A 17,688-nucleotide genomic window follows, 5' to 3' on the forward strand; every position below is an offset into this window, starting at 1 on the left:
GCAGAGGAGATGGCCTGCTGCCTTCCGTAGCACGTCGTGTTCTCCTTGTTCCTCCAGCCCCACCTGCCTAGTCTGCACAGTGATGTTCTGGATCGGCCTGTGCTCAAGAGGGTTTCAGGGGAAGGACTGGGTCGGGACTTGGGAGACCTTCCCACCAGCTCTCATTGCTGTCCCAGTGCTTCCGAGGGGCGAGGCGCCTGTATGTTTCAGAAAGGATTCTGGGTGGGGGGAATGTTTGTGCCTATGGCGTGAAGACCCCGAGGTGGTGGATTAAACCCGTCTCTCCAACCCCGCCCCCCCGCAGTAGATTCCATTGCGATCAAGGGATCCCGAGGGTCAGGGCTGCGGTTCGGGGATAGACTGTCTGAACACTGCCTCGGTCGGGAAGCAGAACAATCCCATCCCTCGGCAACACGGGCGAGAGAGTCCTAGCTGGATTCTCAGGCATGCTAAGGCCCCTTGGTACCCACTCACGCTGCATAAAGGGGTCTGAAAGTGCCTACTTCCACACCCCTTTACGCAGCCAGCGCAGGCTGGAAACCTAGTTGACATGAACCACTGCACTGGCCCACTTAAAGCGGTGCAATCCCTTCCCGTTCGTGTGAACCTAGCATATCGGTATAAAGGTGCTTATATCTGTCTGGGAAGCTATAATGGTATAAGGCACCTGATATAATGGTGTTCACACTAGCGCAGGGGTTCTCAAACTGAGGGTTGGGTCCCCTCAGGGGTTGGTGAGGTTATTATATGGGAGAGTTGCGAGCTGTCAGCCTCCACCGTAAACCCCACTTTGCCTCCAGCATTTATAATGATGTTAAATATATAAAAAAGTGTTTTCAATTTATAAGGGGGGGGGTCACACTCAGAGGCTTGCTATGTGACAGGGGTCACCAGTACAAAAGTTTGAGAACCGCTGGACTAGAGGTAGTACTGATATAAGCGTAACAGTAGAAAAATCACACCCCTAACTGACATAGTATAGTGAGATCAAATCTGTGTGCTGACCATGGCTCAGTGTAAATGCTTTGCTGAGGGTCCAGGGTTCAAGTCCCTGTTCGGGCGAAACCTGGCTCCAGGGTAGGAGAAGGAGCAGATTTGCTCTGGATCACTAGCAAGAAAGCATTGCATAATGATGAACTGGAGTCTTGGGTTCTATTTCCAGCTCTGGGAGGGGAGTGTGACATAGTGGTAAAGGCACGTGGGAGCCAGAACTCCTGGCTTCTATGTTCAGGTCTGGGGGAGAAGCGTGATTAGGGTGACCAGACACCAAGTATGAAAAATTGGGGCAGAGTGCTGGGGGGGTAATAGGCACCTATATAAGAAAAATCCCCAAATATCAGGACTGTCCCTATAAAATCAGGACACTTGGTCACCCTAAATGTGATCTAGTGGTTGCAGCAGAAGCCTAGGTGGTCAGGATTCTTCAAGTCATTTCTCAGCTCCATGAGAGAAATGGGGGTCTAGTGGTTGCAGTAGGGTCAGAGTGTCAGGACGCCTGGGTTCTAAAGCCTGAAAGGGGAGGGTGCTCTGGTGGGTAGGCTGTAGGACTTGGAACCAGGGCTCCTGGGCTCCCCCCTGGAAAGAGTATGGTCTGGTGATTACAGGGGTGGGGGAAACTGGAACTCCTGGGTTCCATTTCTGGCTCTGGGGGAATACCAATGACCTGCTCTGTGAGTGCTCAGAGCTCCTGGCGGGGAAGGGCAGATGTTCAGAGTCGCGTCGTTTCTCAGGCTGAAAAAAAAAAATCTCCTGAACCAACATAAAAGCAGCCTGACAAGTGAGATAAACCCAGCCTTGTGGTCTAAAAATATTGCCCCTTTATCAAGTCCTGCAGTCAGGAATCCCAGATAGCTGATGGCAGAGGGACCCTTGCACAGCAAAGGGCCTTGACAGATCATGTGCCTGATTGAGGCAAAGTCCCACTGCCCCACTCAGGCTGCGCCTGCATTAGAGGAAATGTGTGTGGAGTGTAACAGCATCTGTGCTGTTACTCGGGTCTAGGGGAGCTCCCACGGGCACTGATTCTTATTTACTCCGAGGTCTTTTTGCATTACTCTGGCCCTGGGAGTCACACCCATGTTCAGCCCCCCTTACATTGCCAGCGCAAAGGTACCTCAGTGCTAATAAGATGTATTTAGGTGCCTAAGTCAGATACCTACATGCCATTGGGGTTCTAACTTGTCATGTCGATGCCCCCCGCTGGGGAGTGTGCGCTACAGTCCCAGTTTGTGCCGGGTGTGTCTGTTACAGCCCCATCTTGGGACCTGGTCACGGACTCACAGGTTGTGCCCAGTCTTGGCTTTGGGGGGGGTGCCACAGCCCTTTTCAGGGGTCCACTCTCTCCCAGGGTCAGGCCCCTCCACCTCCTGGAGCCGCACCTCTCTGAGCCTTAGCACCCCTGTCTCTGCCGTGGCCCCCTCAGGGAGTCCACTCGCTCTGGACCCCCGGGGCCTCCACCCCCAAAGGGGTTGATGCAACCTTGTTCTCTAGACCGGAGGGTTTATTGAGTGTTGAACACAGCACAGAAAACGATCAGGGCCTCAGGCCTGGTCTCCCACAGCACAGCACATCCCAGTCTCCCCTGCATCCAGGTGGGCTCTGCCTGCTCCCTGTCTCCAACCCAGAGCCCCCTTGCTTCCCAGCTGGGCATCTGAGATCACCGGCTCTAAGTCCTGCCTCTGTCCATTGTCTTCTCTCTAAGGAAACAGGGTCGTCTGGGCCTCCTCTCCTCTTTGCCCTCCTCTGGCTGGAACTGGCTGATCAGGTCACTGGGGTCCTCTCTCCACAGCCCATGTCCTCCCCCTGGCCAGAACTGGCTGCGACTCCTGAGCTGGGTCTCCGGGTCACCAGTCCCTGGGGTATCCATCCTCCAGGCCATTGGCTGGGGTCCCAAGTTCCCTCTCCGGTCCTCTGTAACAACAAACTCCCTCTCCCCTCACCTCGTTAAACCAGTGACACTCAGGGAAACTGAGTCCCACCCCCTCAGCAGACAAACCATTGGAAAAACACAGAAAAACAAGAAAACCCCCCACTTTGTCACAGGCCTTCAGCGGCCTTTTGCTCTGCAGGTCCCTGGTTCAGTCTCTGGTATGTTGGCCAAGTTGGCAGCCAAAATGTGGGGCATGACACACTGCACCAGTGCAAATCAGGGTTCGAATTGACTGGCATCACCCCAGGGGCTTGCATCTGTGTCACTCATCACCTCTGACGTTCCCTAATATAGACAGGGCCTTAGGAACACCCCTGGGCTGGAACTGAAAACATGCTGTTAGCAAAGCAACTTTGCCCCTGCTTTTCATTTACCCGAAGGCCCTTTGCCCCACTCTGGCAGCAGAAAGGGCCTGAAAGTGTGTGAAAATTGTGGTTCTTACTGGCTTGTTATTGTAGGCTTGGTAGCGAGCCCTGGGGTGCACGCATGAGTTTTGTTCAGTGTATGGTTGCTTTTCAGCATCAGATGATGACGTGAGTTTGTTATGCTCAGGGTGGCTGAATTGAGCAGGCTAATTTGTTATTGTGGAGTTGCTCATAAAGACAGAGGTGTGTGCGCTGGTTTGTTTATTGTAGGGTTGCTGATAAGGAGCGAAGGGACTGTGACCATTATTTTTCATTATGAAAAACAACTTCAAATCATTGGTTTAAACAGCGTTGCCTCGGTCCTCTCTCTACACACACACACACGAATAAGATTTACAAGGACTTTGTAAACAGGTGGGAAAAACAGACAGGTCAGATTTTAGCCTGTTCTAAGGAAAATGTCCCTTTAAACACCTCAGCTTATGCTTAACTATATTATTTTGCCATTCCCCAGGGATAAGCTGCTAACCCTGTCATGCATCCGAATCCTGAGTCACTTGCATGATGGAAAGAAAAGAAGCAATTTGATGGCAGTCACTGTATCTCAGCCCGGAGATTCTTCTGTGCTCCAGAGAGTTGTCTCTTAGCAATAGGGCCTGAGTGCATTGGTTCTGCTTCATTCAGTCCCCAGTGGCAAATGATTGAGCTTGTATTTCTTAAAAGGTGAAATGGGGGGAGAGCTTTGGAGAAGAAATTTGTTTAGAAGTAATTATGAAGCTGATTTTACTGAAGAATTAGCAGGGTTTGCTATTGTTAATGGAAGGTTCCCCACCCCCATTCCAAAGTGTTTCCCATTTCACAGGTGAGGAAACTGAGGCACAGAGCAGCAGTGTGATTTGTCCGAGGTCATGCAGCAAGCCAGTGTCAAAGGTGGGAATAAACTGCTCTAGCCACTAGGCTGTATTCCCCTCCTTGAACTAGGAATAGAACCCAAGACTCCTGACTGTGGGGGGAGGGAGTGTCATCTACTGGATGGAGGCTGCGGGTCAGGACGCCTGGGTTCTCTTCCTAGCTCTGTCCATGACTTGCTGGGGGATGGCTGTGAAGTTCACTTAGCTGCTGAGCCTGAACCCCCAGTTTTGGAAGGGATGGGAATCCAAACCCATCTGTGAACTTGACAGGTGACTCTGACCCCTTTGGGATGCTTGAGGTCCCCTCGCCAGCACAGAGCTCTGAGCTTTGCCCACCAAATCCCCTTTCTCCAAGCCTCCACAAACTCTGCTTTGGGCTGACAGCTACTGTCTCTCTAAAGGGGTTTAATTAGCAGCCAGGATATTAGCAGCTCATTAGTGGTTTTCCCTAGTGTTCATGGCAGCTGTCGCCATGACACCCAAACAAGGGTGGAAGAGTCAGTGGACAACTTAAATAAATGAAGTATAAAAAACCAGCCTGCTCCCGCTTTTGCTCTGCCCAGGGCTCATCAGCCTGAGAGCTCATTTCCTGCTCTAATGAGGAAGAAATGGCTTCATGGAGCGCCCTGAGGGCCCGGTGAAATAGAGGTGAGAGCATCTCATTAACATAGCATGGTGGTAAGGGATAGGGGTGTGTGTGTATGTGTGTGTGTGTGTGTGTGTGTGTGTGTGTGTTTCCCCTTCTCTTGGCAATCACCTTTGCATTCCTCTGTGTCAGACTCCGACACTGCTAGTCAGGTGGCTCCTGCTCATGGGTGGCAGATTGCCAGCTTGGGTTGGGTTCCTGGCCATGCTGCCATGGGACACTGGGAGGGTGGGGGAATATGTGGAACCTTGTGAGTACTTCACCTGCTTCTGGAGCATCCAGCATTGGCTGGGGTTGGGTTCAGGACACAAGATGAAATGGACCAGTCTAGATGGTCTGTTCTGGCCTAGACTGGATGGACCGATCTAGACGACATATTCTAGGTAGTATTTTCTGGACTAGTTCACCTGAATGAGATGAATTGTTCTAGATGCCCATTCTAGACTGCCCCAGACTTGAAGGGTGATTCTAAGTAGCCTTGTTCTAGGCAGCTCCAAACTAGAAGGAGAACACTACTAGGCTAGGTGGACTGTTCTAGATGGCCTTTTCTGACTAGATTAGTGGTGTTGTTCTGGATGACCTATTCTAGATTGTTCTGGACAAGAGAGAAAGCTCTAGATGGTCTGTGCTGGCATAGCAGTTTCTGTATTTCTTGTTACCCTGCCAGTACCTCAGCCTTGATGCTGAATTGCCTTTAGAGGAATCTCTGACACACAACACAGCCAGTGAGCGATCTGGAGCAGTCGTCTTTCAGTTTTGCCTTTCATTGGAGGGCAAAGGGGTCAAAGTGCTGGAGCTGGTGCCAGGACCATTGGGTTCTATTCCTGGTTCCAATATGGATTCACAGAGTGGCCTTGAGCAAATTACTACACCTTACCGTGTCTCAGTTCCCCAAGCTGTAAAATGGGGCTAAGGATACCTACCTCCTTGGTAAAGCACTTGGAGATCTACATATGAAGAGAGCTGCACATTACAATTATGAAGTGCTTTGAGATCCTGAAAGGGAAGATGCTAGAAAAGTGCAGGGTGGGATAATTAATCATGCAAAGGATGCTTGTTAGGGCCTCAGGAGATTCCAGGGGATTTAGCAGGCCCTACCAATGCCGTTACTGAAGAATATCAGACTGGCATTAGTTTAATTCCATTCTTTAGTATAGTCTTTTCGTAATAGGGAGCCCATATAGCTGAATCATTGCATTGTTATGAGTTGTTATTTGTATTTTGGTGGTGCTTCGGAGCTCCAGTCATGCACCAGGACCCCATGGTGCTAGGTATAAACACAGAACAAGACAGTCCCTGTCCAAAAGAGCTTCCAATTTAAGTACGAGACAAGAGACAACAGCTGGATAGAGACAGCTCGGTGAGGGAGTACAAGGAAACAGTGAGACAGTTTTGGTCAGCAAGAGACACTGGGGTCTCAGCCCAGGAGCAGCCTAACCGGCATCAAGTTTTTTCTAGGCAATGCTCTTAGTGCGACATTGTCGTTTGCTCATAGCTCGTAATCAGGGGGATGGAGGGGCAGGGGTAAGTAATTCTCCCAGGGCTGGTGGAGTCTTATTGGTCTCCTGTTATATCACCTTATTCCAAGTCCTCTAAAGAGGACCTACTTCTCACTGAAATGTAGGATGGGGAAGGAAAGACGGGACTGGGGCAGAGAAGGGCTGAGCCCTGCAATGGAAATATTGGGGAAGGGACATCTATGTCCATCCCCACAATAGTCACCCATGTTCCTTTAAGTTGCTCAGATGTGGGCACTCTTCCCCCCCCCCCGGAAGTACTCCTTGTAGGTGGGCTGCGTGCCATCCCGGCCCCTCGGTGCCTAGGTGGACCAGGCTGGGGTGAAGGCCAAATCATTGTTCACTCTCCTTCAATGCGATTCCCCTAGGTGCTCCGGGGCCCACGATGAGTTGGCACCTTTCATAAAGAGCTCTGATCAGATTAGTGCTCTGTGGATGGAGTGCGACCTAATTCTTTAATCCCGATGAAAATTAGAATGAGATGCCCTAGACCATTAAAGTCTCAGAGAGATGCAGAAATTCTCATGATGTCAATGGGCCAGCTCCCCCACTGGTGTAAACAGGCATAGTTCCATGGGTGTTGAATGGGCCAGAGCCCCAAATGGTGTAAATCAGCATCACTCCATGGAAATTAAGGGGGCTGTGACAATTGAAACCAACCGAAGATCTCTCCCAACGTGACTGACATGATTTTTACCATCAATCTGTACACCTCTGTTGAAACTACAGAGCTACACCAGGAAGGATGGTTAGCTTGGAAGGGTGGGGTGGACACCAGTTCCTCCTACCTTTGATTAAGGTAGCATTTGAAATCTGGGGCCACAGCTCATGGAGGGAGGGATAGCTCCGTGGTTTGAGCATTGGCTTCTAAACCCAGGGTTGTGAGTTTAATTCTTGAGGGGGCCACTTAGGGATCTGGGGCAAAATCAGTACTTGGTCTTGCTAGTGAAGGCAGGGGGCTGGACCCAATGACCTCTCAGGGTCCCTTCCAGTTCTAGGAGATAAGTACATCTCCAGATATTATTATTTTTTATTTGGTGTAAATCAGCAGCACTCCAGTGGAGTGACATTGATTTACACCAGGGGACAAGGGAATCTGGTCCATTAATTCCAATGCAACTAGGCTGATTTACCCTGGGTGGGGGGCAAAATCTGGCCATCTTTTTTTAGGTACAGTCGCATGAAGAAACAAACATCCTCAGGCTGACAGGGGCCAAGTGCCATGTGACAGTCGCCATGGTAACAGAAAGCTTTCTGACAGGGTCTGTCTCTGGGTGATGCAATCCAGCGCTGAGGGTTTTGTTCTGTAATAGCAATGCTTTTGTGGCATACAATGGTTGCAAGGGGGGAGGCAATTCTCTGTCAGCCCCCTCGGCAGCGATCCGAGCTCCTTGTTGTGGTGTTGTCGTGGTATTGCGTGTCCCTTTAAAATTGTGCCTCCTTGCAGCCTTTCGAAGGCAAAGAGATAACAGGCGAGGTGACAGAAAAACTCAGATGGGAGGGTCACTTGATTCTAGAGAGGTTGAGTGGGGATGGGGCAGGAGGGGGGATAGGTGAGGGGAGAGGAGACGGTGGAGGGGGATAAGCTGCAGCTTCATATTATCCGTATTGCAGCATTGCTTGTGGACCACAACCACAGATCAAAGCCAGGCCCTGCCTCAGCTTCCAGTCCAAGTAAGTAGCAACATGCAAGCAGATTTAGCTCACTGTCCAGGCATCTCAGCCTCCTTGTTCAGCTCAGCAAAACGCCACTTGCTCTTCGTGGGACATTTCTTTTTAACCTTTCTTCCAAAATTGCCTATGAAACAGCCCCCTCCCCTCTCCCCTGCTCCTTTGCCACTGGCAAAAGGGAAAACAAACCAAAGCCAAGGCAGGCTTTGTGGGAGGATGGTGTATGTTGATCTGTTTTGTATTTTGGTTTTATGCTGCAAAAAACCAAACCAATCCAAGTGAAACAACAATAAAGGTGTTTTTTTTCTGGGGAAGTGGGGGGAGGACACAAGTTTTCCCTCAATGTTTTATGGGAAATTGTCCACAGTGACTAGTTGCACTGGGACCAGATCAGCTGGGGCAATGGGATCCATGATGCAGGGGATGTGGGGGTGGAACATGCATTGCAGGGCAAGATCCCTGGAGGATTCAAACTCTATGGTTTAGACACTAGGGGCAATTTCTTCTCTATGGTTCATCACAAACCTAGAGCGGCGGGGGGGAGGTTTTACTTCCGGGAAGATGGCGGCCTCCATGCAGAGCTGGGCACGTGTCTGTGGGGAAGGAATCCGGTGTAACAGTGAGTGGCTGCGCAGGGGGAGCCCCTGGAGAGCTGAAGGGGGGGCTGGAGAGGGCTGGATGGGGATCCGGGGGGCTGGAGAGGGCTGGATGGGGAGCTGGGGGGCTGGAGAGCTGAAAGTGGGGGGCTGGAGAGGGCTGGATGGGGAGCTGGGGGGCTGAAGAGCTGAAGATGGGGGGCTGGAGAGGACTGGATAGGGAAGTGGGGGGCTGAAGAGCTGAGGGTGAGGTGATGGAGAGGGCTGGATCTGGGGCTGGAGAGCTGAAGGTGGAGGGCTGGAGAGGGAGCTGGGGGGCTGGAGAGTTGAAGATGGGGGGTGGAGAGGGCTGGATGGGGAGCTGTGGGGCTGGAGAGCTGAAGGGAAGGCTGGAGAGGGCTGGATGGGGATCCGGGGGACTGGAGTGCTGAAGGAGGGGGCTGGAGAGGGCTGGATGGCGGGCTGGGGGGTTGGAGAGTTGAAGGTGGGGGGTGGAGAGGGCTGGATGGGGAGCTGTGGGGCTGGAGAGCTGAAGGGAAGGCTGGAGAGGGCTGGATGGGGATCCGGGGGACTGGAGTGCTGGAGGAGGGGGCTAGAGAGGGCTGGATGGGGGGCTGGAGAGCTGAAGGGGGCTGGATGGGGAGTTGAAGACCTGAGGGTGGGGGGCTGGGGGGATCTCTGGGGTGGGGGTTGGATGGGAATCCGGGGGATTGGGGAACTGGCATTGTTGGGGACGGAGAGCTAGTGGGGGATATCTAGGGGGTCGGCAGGAATGGGGTATGAAGGGTTGACTGCTGTACTTGGCTCCCCTTGTCTTGCTTTCCCTGGATTTGATCTCCCATTTGGAATAGGACAGATCAGTTTTGATGGGCTGTGGCCAACTGTTCACATGGGATGGGGGGCACTGGGTAGGACAGGTGTTGCCCTTCTGGTTTCTTGCGAAGAGCCCATTACAAAGGAGGTCGGTATCATTGTCTCCATTTTACAGATGGGGAAACTGAGGCACAGGGAAGTGAAATGGCTTGCCCATGGTCACACAGTAGGCTAGTGGTGAAATTGGGAATAGAGCCCAGGTTTTCTGAGTCGTGGTCCACTAGGCCACACTGCCTCTAGGCTTATAGGCCATTGGCAATGGGTGCTGCTCAATGCAAAAGATCATTTCAGCATGTGTAATTATGCGCCACCTTCCTATGATAGAGTGATGCACAGGGAGGCCTGGAAGCTGCAGGGTTCAAGTAGCATCAAGCTTTAGAACAGCAACCTGACTCCATCATGAACGGCTCTCCCAAGAATAAGACCAAGGGGATGAAGTTTGCAGAGCAGCAGTTACAGAGACACGGCTGGAAACAAGGTACGGACTTGACACATCCAAAAACTAGGTGCACAGAATAATGATTGATCTGGAGGAGGTGGATCGGGAGCTCCTTTGTTTCCTGTCTCTTAATACGATTGAAACATGGCACATTCAAAATTGATACATGCAAATAACTTGTTCGTACAACATGCCATTGGACTGCAGAACTCCTTACCACAAGATCATTGAGGCCTAGATTCAACGAAGGATTGAGTGTGTATGTAGACAATAAGAATGGCCAAAATTATAATCATGCTTCAGAGTTTAAGACAATCTTTGACTTATGAGGGTCAGGAGGAAACCTTGCCCAGGAACAGGTTATCCCAACAGTGCAGGGTTTCTTGCACTCTCCTCGGAAGCAGCTGGTGCTGGCCACTGTTGGGCACAGAACACTGGGTTAGGAGGATCTCAGTGCTGATCCAATCTGGTGATGCTTGTGCTCACAATTTGTGTCTCTTGGCTGCACTGGGTTTTCCATTTCGGTGCAAGGGGTCTGTTGGAGCTTTGTTCCTTTCTAGTCCCTGAACAATGTAAGAGGTTTATGGTTCTGCTGCTGGTTATTCTTTCAGCTTAAGAAGCTGGGGCTTGTGTTTTTTGGATCAAGAGGTTGTGGTTTCGATCCCCACCTACGACCCCTCCAGGAGCCATTAATGTGGGAGAAGTCCTGCATTTATCTTGCTGTGCTCTCTCTAGGCAAAGGGCTGGGGAAGCAAGAGAACGGCATCTCTGAAGCCATCAAGGTGAAAGTGAAATGCGACACAGCTGGGGTAAGGAAGACCTGGGTCTGTACAACCAAAACTTATCGTCAGTACCTCTAGGTCAGGGGTAGGCAACCTATGGCACGCATGCCAAAGGCAGCACGCGAGCTGATTTTCAGTGGCACTCACACTGCCCAGGTCCTGGCCACCAGTCCGGGAGGCTCTGCATTTTAATTTAATTTTAAATGAAGTTTCTTAAACATTTTAAAAACCGTATTTACTTTAAATACAATAATAATTTAGTTATATTATAGACTTGTAGAAAGAGACCATCTAAAATATTTAAATGTATTACTGGCATGCGAAACCTTAAATTAGAGTGAATAAATGAAGACTCAGCACAGCACTTCTGAAAGGTTGCCGACCCCTGCTCTAGGCTGTATAATGCAGTGCTCCCTTGGCCTTATACGTAGGTGGAGTTCTCTGGGGACTGGATGACTCCGGGGACTGTGAATAGGCTGTTTAGATCCTGCCCGTTTGCCATCTGGCTGCTCCTTGGGCCTGCATGGAATGAGGTTGATGTGTCTCAGCCCAGTTCCTAGTGGGGAAGGTCTGTTGAAATTGTGGGTTTGTCTTCCCTGCAAGATTTCTTTTGGGGTGTGTGAGGGCAATTGAGGCAATGAAGGCCCCCTCCGGGCCCCCTTTATTTCTATCTTTCAAAGGCTCTCCTTGCCAAACCTGATGCCGTTCCATCAGCGCTGCTTCTGGATTGGCAAAAGAGAATCAGCTGCTCCTTCTCTCTGCTGCCTTCCCTCCCAGAGCTGGTTCCGCTGCCTTGGCTGCTCCCCCAGCCCCTGCTAGGCTAACAGATGGGATTGGCTTTAAACTGGCTTCCCCCTGGGCTGAGCTGTCCCACCCCATTGCCAGCTCAGGGCCCTCCCTTGCACACGCATATGCCTCAGCTCCCTGAGTGTCCCACACTTGCAAAAGCTCTTTGCTTTGTAAATAAAGGGGTACCTAGAGCCAGACTGGGTTGGGAAGGATCCCGACAGCTGTGTTGGATCAGCAGATCCTGATGGGGAGCAAGGCAGGGTTTTTTAAGCCTTTTTTTTTGCAACCCAGGTGGGTCACGACCCAGCAGAGCAGTTCACTTTCCATTGGTGGGATCACCTCTTCAACAAGTCGGCTGCGAACATCTCGATAGAGGCTGGGCAGGTAAAGGGGGGGATTAGGGGTTGGGGGGATCAGGGAAGGCTGGACATCTTGATCTATGTGCTCAGAGCTAGATGGGATTGACGAAGAGCGGCCGACGCAAGGCTGCAGACATGGTTGTATAGGAGACGCCCTTCCAGAACAAAGCCGGACCCTGCTCACTTCTCCAAAAGCACTTTGGGTGTTTTCCCTGGCCAAAGCTATAATGAATAGAGCTCCTGGAACTCGCCGTTCACTGTGGCCAGTCCTCTGACATCAGGTGTCTGTTACAGCCCCCTGCTACAGAACCTGGCTCCTTAGCTCAATCTGGTGTGACTTGTGATTTTTGCTTGGGAGATCCCTGGTTCAGTACTGGTGGTGACTATCTCATATGTTCTTAAGGAAGATGCGTCACGGGCCTGATCTGACGAGATGCTGGGCTTTACAAAGGGGGATCAGTATAGGCATCCCTTTTTTAAGGATGGGGAAACTGAGGCACAGACAGGTGCTATGATTTGTCCAGGGTCATGGTGCCAGAGCTGGGAGTGTAGGAGCTGGGAGTCCTGAGGCTCCACCTGTACCGTAACCACAAGACCATCCTTGGACCAGTAATCAGGAAAAACATTACAGTTGATTATTAATTTCCTTTCTGCCCACTGGTCCAAGGGTCTCATGTGGAAAGGTTCTGGGCTGGGTGGCAGGACACTGGCTTTCTCTTTTTGCCACCACCACTGGTTCGCTGTGCTGGCTCGGACATGGTGTTCTCCCTCTGGGAAACTGAGACACGCAATCTCTAAAACAGAGCCGATGATACCGAGCCACCTTGGCAAAGTGATTTGAGATTGAACACTCTCCTTTGCTGTGATGCTAACAGAAAAACTCCAGAACCGTTAGGCAGCTGGTGTCCATCTTACTGAGTGGCATTGTCTCCTTGCCCTCCGCCCCACACCGCCCCATGTGAATGTATCCACCGGTCATCTCCTGCCTCATACTTAGATTGGAAGCTCTTTGGGACTGAGACTGTTTCTTTGTTCTGTGTTTGTACAGCACCTAGCACCATGGGGCCCTGGGCCAGGGCTCCTAGGCAGTACTGCAATACAGATATGAATACAAACACCTGTCAGGAATGGTCTGGTTATGACATAGTCCTGCTGGGAGTGCAGGGGATGGGACTAGATGACCTCTTGAGGTCCCATCCAGTCCTGCACTTCTACGGTTCTGTGATTAACAGTATGTAAATGTGAAATATGGAGCACGTAATTAAACTAACTAGTGGCTGTTGTGAGGCCTGGCTGATCACACAGTGCCTGTTTAAATCTCCCAGGATGGTGTCCAAATGAAAAAGCTCTCTGAGCAGGATGGGGAGATCAGCAACAAGAAGCCCCGCAAAGCACCCAGTGCCAGGAACATGCTGTATGGCCGCTTTGTGAAGGTAACAGGGCGTGCGGGTCGGTGTTCAGGAGTCCCCTTCGCTGCAGACAGGCTCCTGCGCTTTTGGCTACAACGTCTTGCATTTCTGTAGTGCCGTCTATCCTGAAAGATCCTACCACTAGACACATGCTTCAGCCGCTGCTGAACTGCAGCCACCTTTGGAGTGAAACGAGCCAACTGTCCGGCAGCGCATAGTGACGCTGCGCAGGGATTGCCCACCCGGTGTTGAAATGCAGCCCCCTCTGGGGTGGAGTGTGGTAGCGTATAAGGATGCAGCATAGGGTTCGCTCACACAGCTCTGAAATGCCGCTGCCTCTGGGGTAAAACAGGGCAGAAGTCTGACAGCACATAGCAACGGTGCACAGGGATCACCGTGCACAGGGATCATCATTTCCTGTGCTGAAATGCAGTTGACTCTGGGGTCTGACTTCCTGGATAATCCAGGCCAGAGAACTGCCCCAAAGTCATTGCTAGGGCAGATCTTCCCATCTTGATTTAACTGCCAGTGATGGAGACTCTCCCACACCCCTTGGTAAATCGTCCCAATGGGTAATGACTCTCTCTGTTCAAAAGGTACACCTTATTTCCTGTCTGAGCTTGTGTAGCCACAGCTTCCAGCCGTTGGCTCATCTTAGACCTTCCTCTGCTAGATGGAAGAGCCTCTGATTAAGTATTTATTCCCCACGTAGATACGTATAGACTGTGATCCAGTCATCCTTTGCCCTTCTCTCTGTTACACTAAATAGGTAGGCTCAAGCAGCTCAGTCACACATGGGACATTTTCTAATCCTTTAATCATTCTTGCGGCTCTTCTCCGAACCCCCTCCAATTTCTCACCACCCTTCTTGAATTGTGCATAGATATGGGGATGGGGAAACTGAGGCCCAGAAAGAGACCATCGCTTGTGTCCAAGGCTACCCAGAGAGGCAGAGCTGGGGATAGAACCCAGGAGTCCTGCCTTTCAGTCTACTCTGCAACGCTACCCCTCTGGAGTAATGCAACCCCTACTCCCCTACCCTCCCACTAGCTTTCCCTACACCTGCAGCACAGACCGTGGGTGGTGGGGGTGTCTCCAGCACGGTGATTTCTGACTGCACCTGTCTCCATCCCAGGCGGCCACGCTGACGGCAGGAGGGGAGGAGCCAACGGAGCAGGTTTCCACCTCTGAGAGCAGCGAGGACGAGGAGGAGAAACTGGACCTGTCTAGTGCTAGGAAGTAAGTGCCCAGCCGGGCGTGGGGGCAGGGAGCAGCTGTTCTGAGCCTCTGGGCTGGGCCACATGCTAAAGGCACTGGCCATGGGACACATCTCTGCTCAGAGGGCCATCCTGTGAGAACAGACTGGACCCCAAGGAGGTTGGGGGCGGGACAGTCCTACTCTGATCTGATTCCACAGTAGTCCCTGTGACTGCTGTGTCATCCCATGGCTAGCTGATCTCCCTTGTCTTAGAGCTGTCGTTCCCCCCACATCTGTCCTCAGCAGTGCAGCAGAAGTCCTTGTGCCGCATGCAAGGAGCAGGGTCAAGATCCCTGCTGGGTCTTCCTCCCCACCCCGACTTGGCAGAGAGCTCAGTTTTGCCTGGGGACTGAACCATTTCTCTGGGGGAGTGGAGGACTTGGCTTCTCGGTGGCCCCCTAGGAGCGAAATGGCCAGTTCTCCCCTCCTCGCTGGGACTTGCAAGCTGTCCCTTTCTGTCCAGTAGGGGCGGGATGGGACACAGTGCGAGCCCATGGGCCCGCTGAATTGAACAGCATGGGGAGCATGCCCTGATTACCCCCATCCCAGCTTTGCTGGCAGCTGCAGTGGGGCGGCCTTCCCTACCCACCGGCCAGCCTCTAATTCATTCAGTCCTGGGGACAACTGGAAAACAGGGAATGCCTGGTTTCCACTGGGGGAATCTCTTCCTCGCTGTTGCCTTGTGCATATCACAGGCGGCAGTGTCCTAAGCTGCTCCCTCCCCTTGGATATACAGCTCGGCCTACAGAAGCACTGCAGCGCATGACCCCTCTAGCAGTTAGCACCCCAGGTATCCCTGCTGCAAACTCTCTTGTCTCTCTCCCCCAGGCTGACGGATGAGGAGCTGGTCCGAGCCTGCGGTGGCCGCACCGCGCACAAGTAAGTGGGCAGAAAGACATCGCTAGTGTCGGCTTGGAACGCCACCTCCTCCCCCTTCTCCCTATTGCACCAGGATCCCTTCCAGCCCTGGTGCCTTCCATTTATCCAGCATGGTGGTTGGGGAGTTCCACTGAATGACCTGCCTTTCCTGCAGCTCAGGTGGACTTTTAAGGGTCCTGGACTATAGCCTCCCAGGCTGGGGGACTATCCAGAGCAGGCTGAGCTGTGGGGGGTGGTTCTATTTGATTCCACATCTCAGGAACCCGTCCCAGCCTCTGAGTGCGGTGGGAGCGTGGGGCTGGAGCTCAGATTCTGTGTGCTGCCCCTGGTGGTATATTGCCCCAGCTCCCTGCTAACGAGGAGGCCCTGCCAGAACCACCTGTTCTAACCCATCCGATACTTCAACACACACAATACCAGGGTTGGAAGGGACCTCAGGAGGTATCTAGTCCAACCCCCTGCTCAAGGCAGGACCAGTCCCCAGACAGATCTTTGCCCCAGGTCCCTAAATGGCCCCCTCAAGGACTGAACTAACAACCGTGGATTTAGCAGGCCAATGCTCAATAGCCACTGAGCTATCCTGCCCCCTTTGGCCCTCCTGCTTTGCTAGCCCAACCTGGGGAATAGCTGGAGTCCAGTTCAGGCCCAAGGAAGGGGGGTGTGGCTGCCACAAGCACTAGAAAACAGGCTAGTCCTCATCATCCCGAGGCAGCCAGTATCCAGCTGAGAGTCTGTTGGACGCAACTGTAGCGGAAGTGGGGAGGATACATGGCAGGGCTGACTTACGAGAGGGCGGTTGCAGGTCTCCCAGGCCTAGGCACTATCTCTTCTCAGGCTGTCATTAACCTGCCCTGTCTGGTGCGTTCTTCCCAGGGGAGCCCGTCATGGTCTGACCATGAGTGCCAAGCTGGCCCGGCTCGAGGAGCAAGAGCGAGCCTTCCTGGCTAAGTACGGCCAGGAGGCGGCTCCCAGAGGTGGCGCCCCAGAGCGTCAGCAGGAGGCAGCGGCAGGTACCTCGGCCCCGGAAAGCAGCAGCCCGGCTGAGAGGCGGCAGAAAGCCAAGAAGAAAAAGCGGAAGAGATCCAAAGAGAGGGGGGGTTGTGCCGAGGAGGAGGAGAGGCAGGCCAGGAAGAGGAGGAAGAAGAAAGAGGAGGAGGAAGTGGTGGAGGGTTTGGAGAGCGAGTTGCAGGACTCAAGGGAGCAGCCCGAGGGGAGGATGGACTGGGACGGTCCCAGGGAAAGGACCAAAAAGCAGAAAAAGAGGAAGGTGCAGTGAACGAGGGCTCATCCTGTTTGAGGGGGGTGCCACCCGCAGGCCTGCTATGGACCCGCTGCACATTCATCTGCGGGACCTCTTCCCAGTCACTCTGCAACCACTCTTAGTGCCCTTTGGCTGCAGGGGTTAACGGGCCTGCCCCTTACCCAAGGGGGCCGCTCTGCACACAGGTACCTGGCTGGAAAGACATGGCTAGTGTCCGACTGCTGGAAAAGAGCCACTGGGGAGTTTATAGCCGGGGTGGGTTTTTTTCTCCTCCGGGATCTAACCCTGATGCTGCTGGAGCCCAGCCGGAAGCAGATGCTCTTAGGGTTTGTTCACACAGCAGGTTAGGGCGTGAGGCACTTTCAGTGCATTGCAGCAGCGTCCACACGGGACGTTACTCTGCAGCAGCTTCACCACACAGTAACCGCTGTGTAGACAAACCCTTTGACCTCAGACAAGGCAGAGCGAAGAGGAGATGAAAAATACCACTCTCAGCACTGAGCACGGCTCTGCCTTGCAAGGGAATCAACTGATCACGCCACTTGTGAATACCTCAATTCTCCAGCTTTTGTATCGTTAGAAATCCCATTTCTGGCTGTTGCTTCCCATCAGCGGTTGCAACCTCAGTAACTGCAGGGAGAGTTTTGCTGCAGACTTCAGGGGGCCAGGGTTTCACCCATGGTATGTTTGCAGCATGGGTCAGTTGCATAAGAATGGATGGGAAGAGGGGGAAGGAAAGGCCAATTCAGAGTGATTTTTAGTGTCAATAAATCTTTTATTGCAGAGAAAAGGTGGATTTTATATACACATCAGAGGTCGCTACAGCTGGAAAGCCCATGGAACGCAGGCCCTTCCGTGTGTAGTATATTAAACAGAGTTAGCGTCAGAGCTCCCTTCCTAGACCCACCTGTAACTCCCAACAAATACACCCTCACCCTTAATGAACTTTAACCCTTCGGTTCTGATCCAAAGCCCACGGAAAGCCGCCCGCTGACTGCAAAGGG

At 52.4% G+C, this 17,688-nt stretch overlaps 1 protein-coding gene across 1 annotated transcript; it reads left to right on the forward strand.

The window, feature by feature from the left end:
* The first annotated feature begins 8,576 nt into the window (after positions 1-8,576).
* Positions 8,577-17,474, forward strand: GPATCH4 (G-patch domain containing 4). Its single transcript, XM_050930534.1, has 8 exons — positions 8,577-8,658; positions 9,833-9,986; positions 10,683-10,756; positions 11,810-11,902; positions 13,203-13,310; positions 14,422-14,525; positions 15,373-15,423; positions 16,297-17,474. The coding sequence occupies exons 2-8, from the start codon at positions 9,908-9,910 to the stop codon at positions 16,697-16,699; spliced, it is 912 nt and encodes a 303-aa protein (XP_050786491.1). The 5' UTR covers positions 8,577-8,658; positions 9,833-9,907; the 3' UTR covers positions 16,700-17,474.
* Positions 17,475-17,688: the final 214 nt, after the last annotated feature.

The sequence above is a fragment of the Gopherus flavomarginatus genome, chromosome 20 (genome assembly GCF_025201925.1).
Source record: "Gopherus flavomarginatus isolate rGopFla2 chromosome 20, rGopFla2.mat.asm, whole genome shotgun sequence".
Lineage (NCBI taxonomy): Eukaryota > Metazoa > Chordata > Testudines > Testudinidae > Gopherus > Gopherus flavomarginatus.

What these genes read in the sequence shown, in the direction of transcription:
- GPATCH4 (XM_050930534.1), top strand. Translation starts at nt 9,908, where the DNA reads ATGAACGGCTCTCCCAAGAATAAGACCAAGGGGATGAAGTTTGCAGAG. An exon ending in TGAAATGCGACACAGCTGGG is followed by an intron (nt 10,757 to 11,809) that starts GTAAGGAAGACC and finishes TTTGCAACCCAG; the next exon opens with GTGGGTCACGACCCAGCAGA. An exon ending in TGTATGGCCGCTTTGTGAAG is followed by an intron (nt 13,311 to 14,421) that starts GTAACAGGGCGT and finishes TCTCCATCCCAG; the next exon opens with GCGGCCACGCTGACGGCAGG.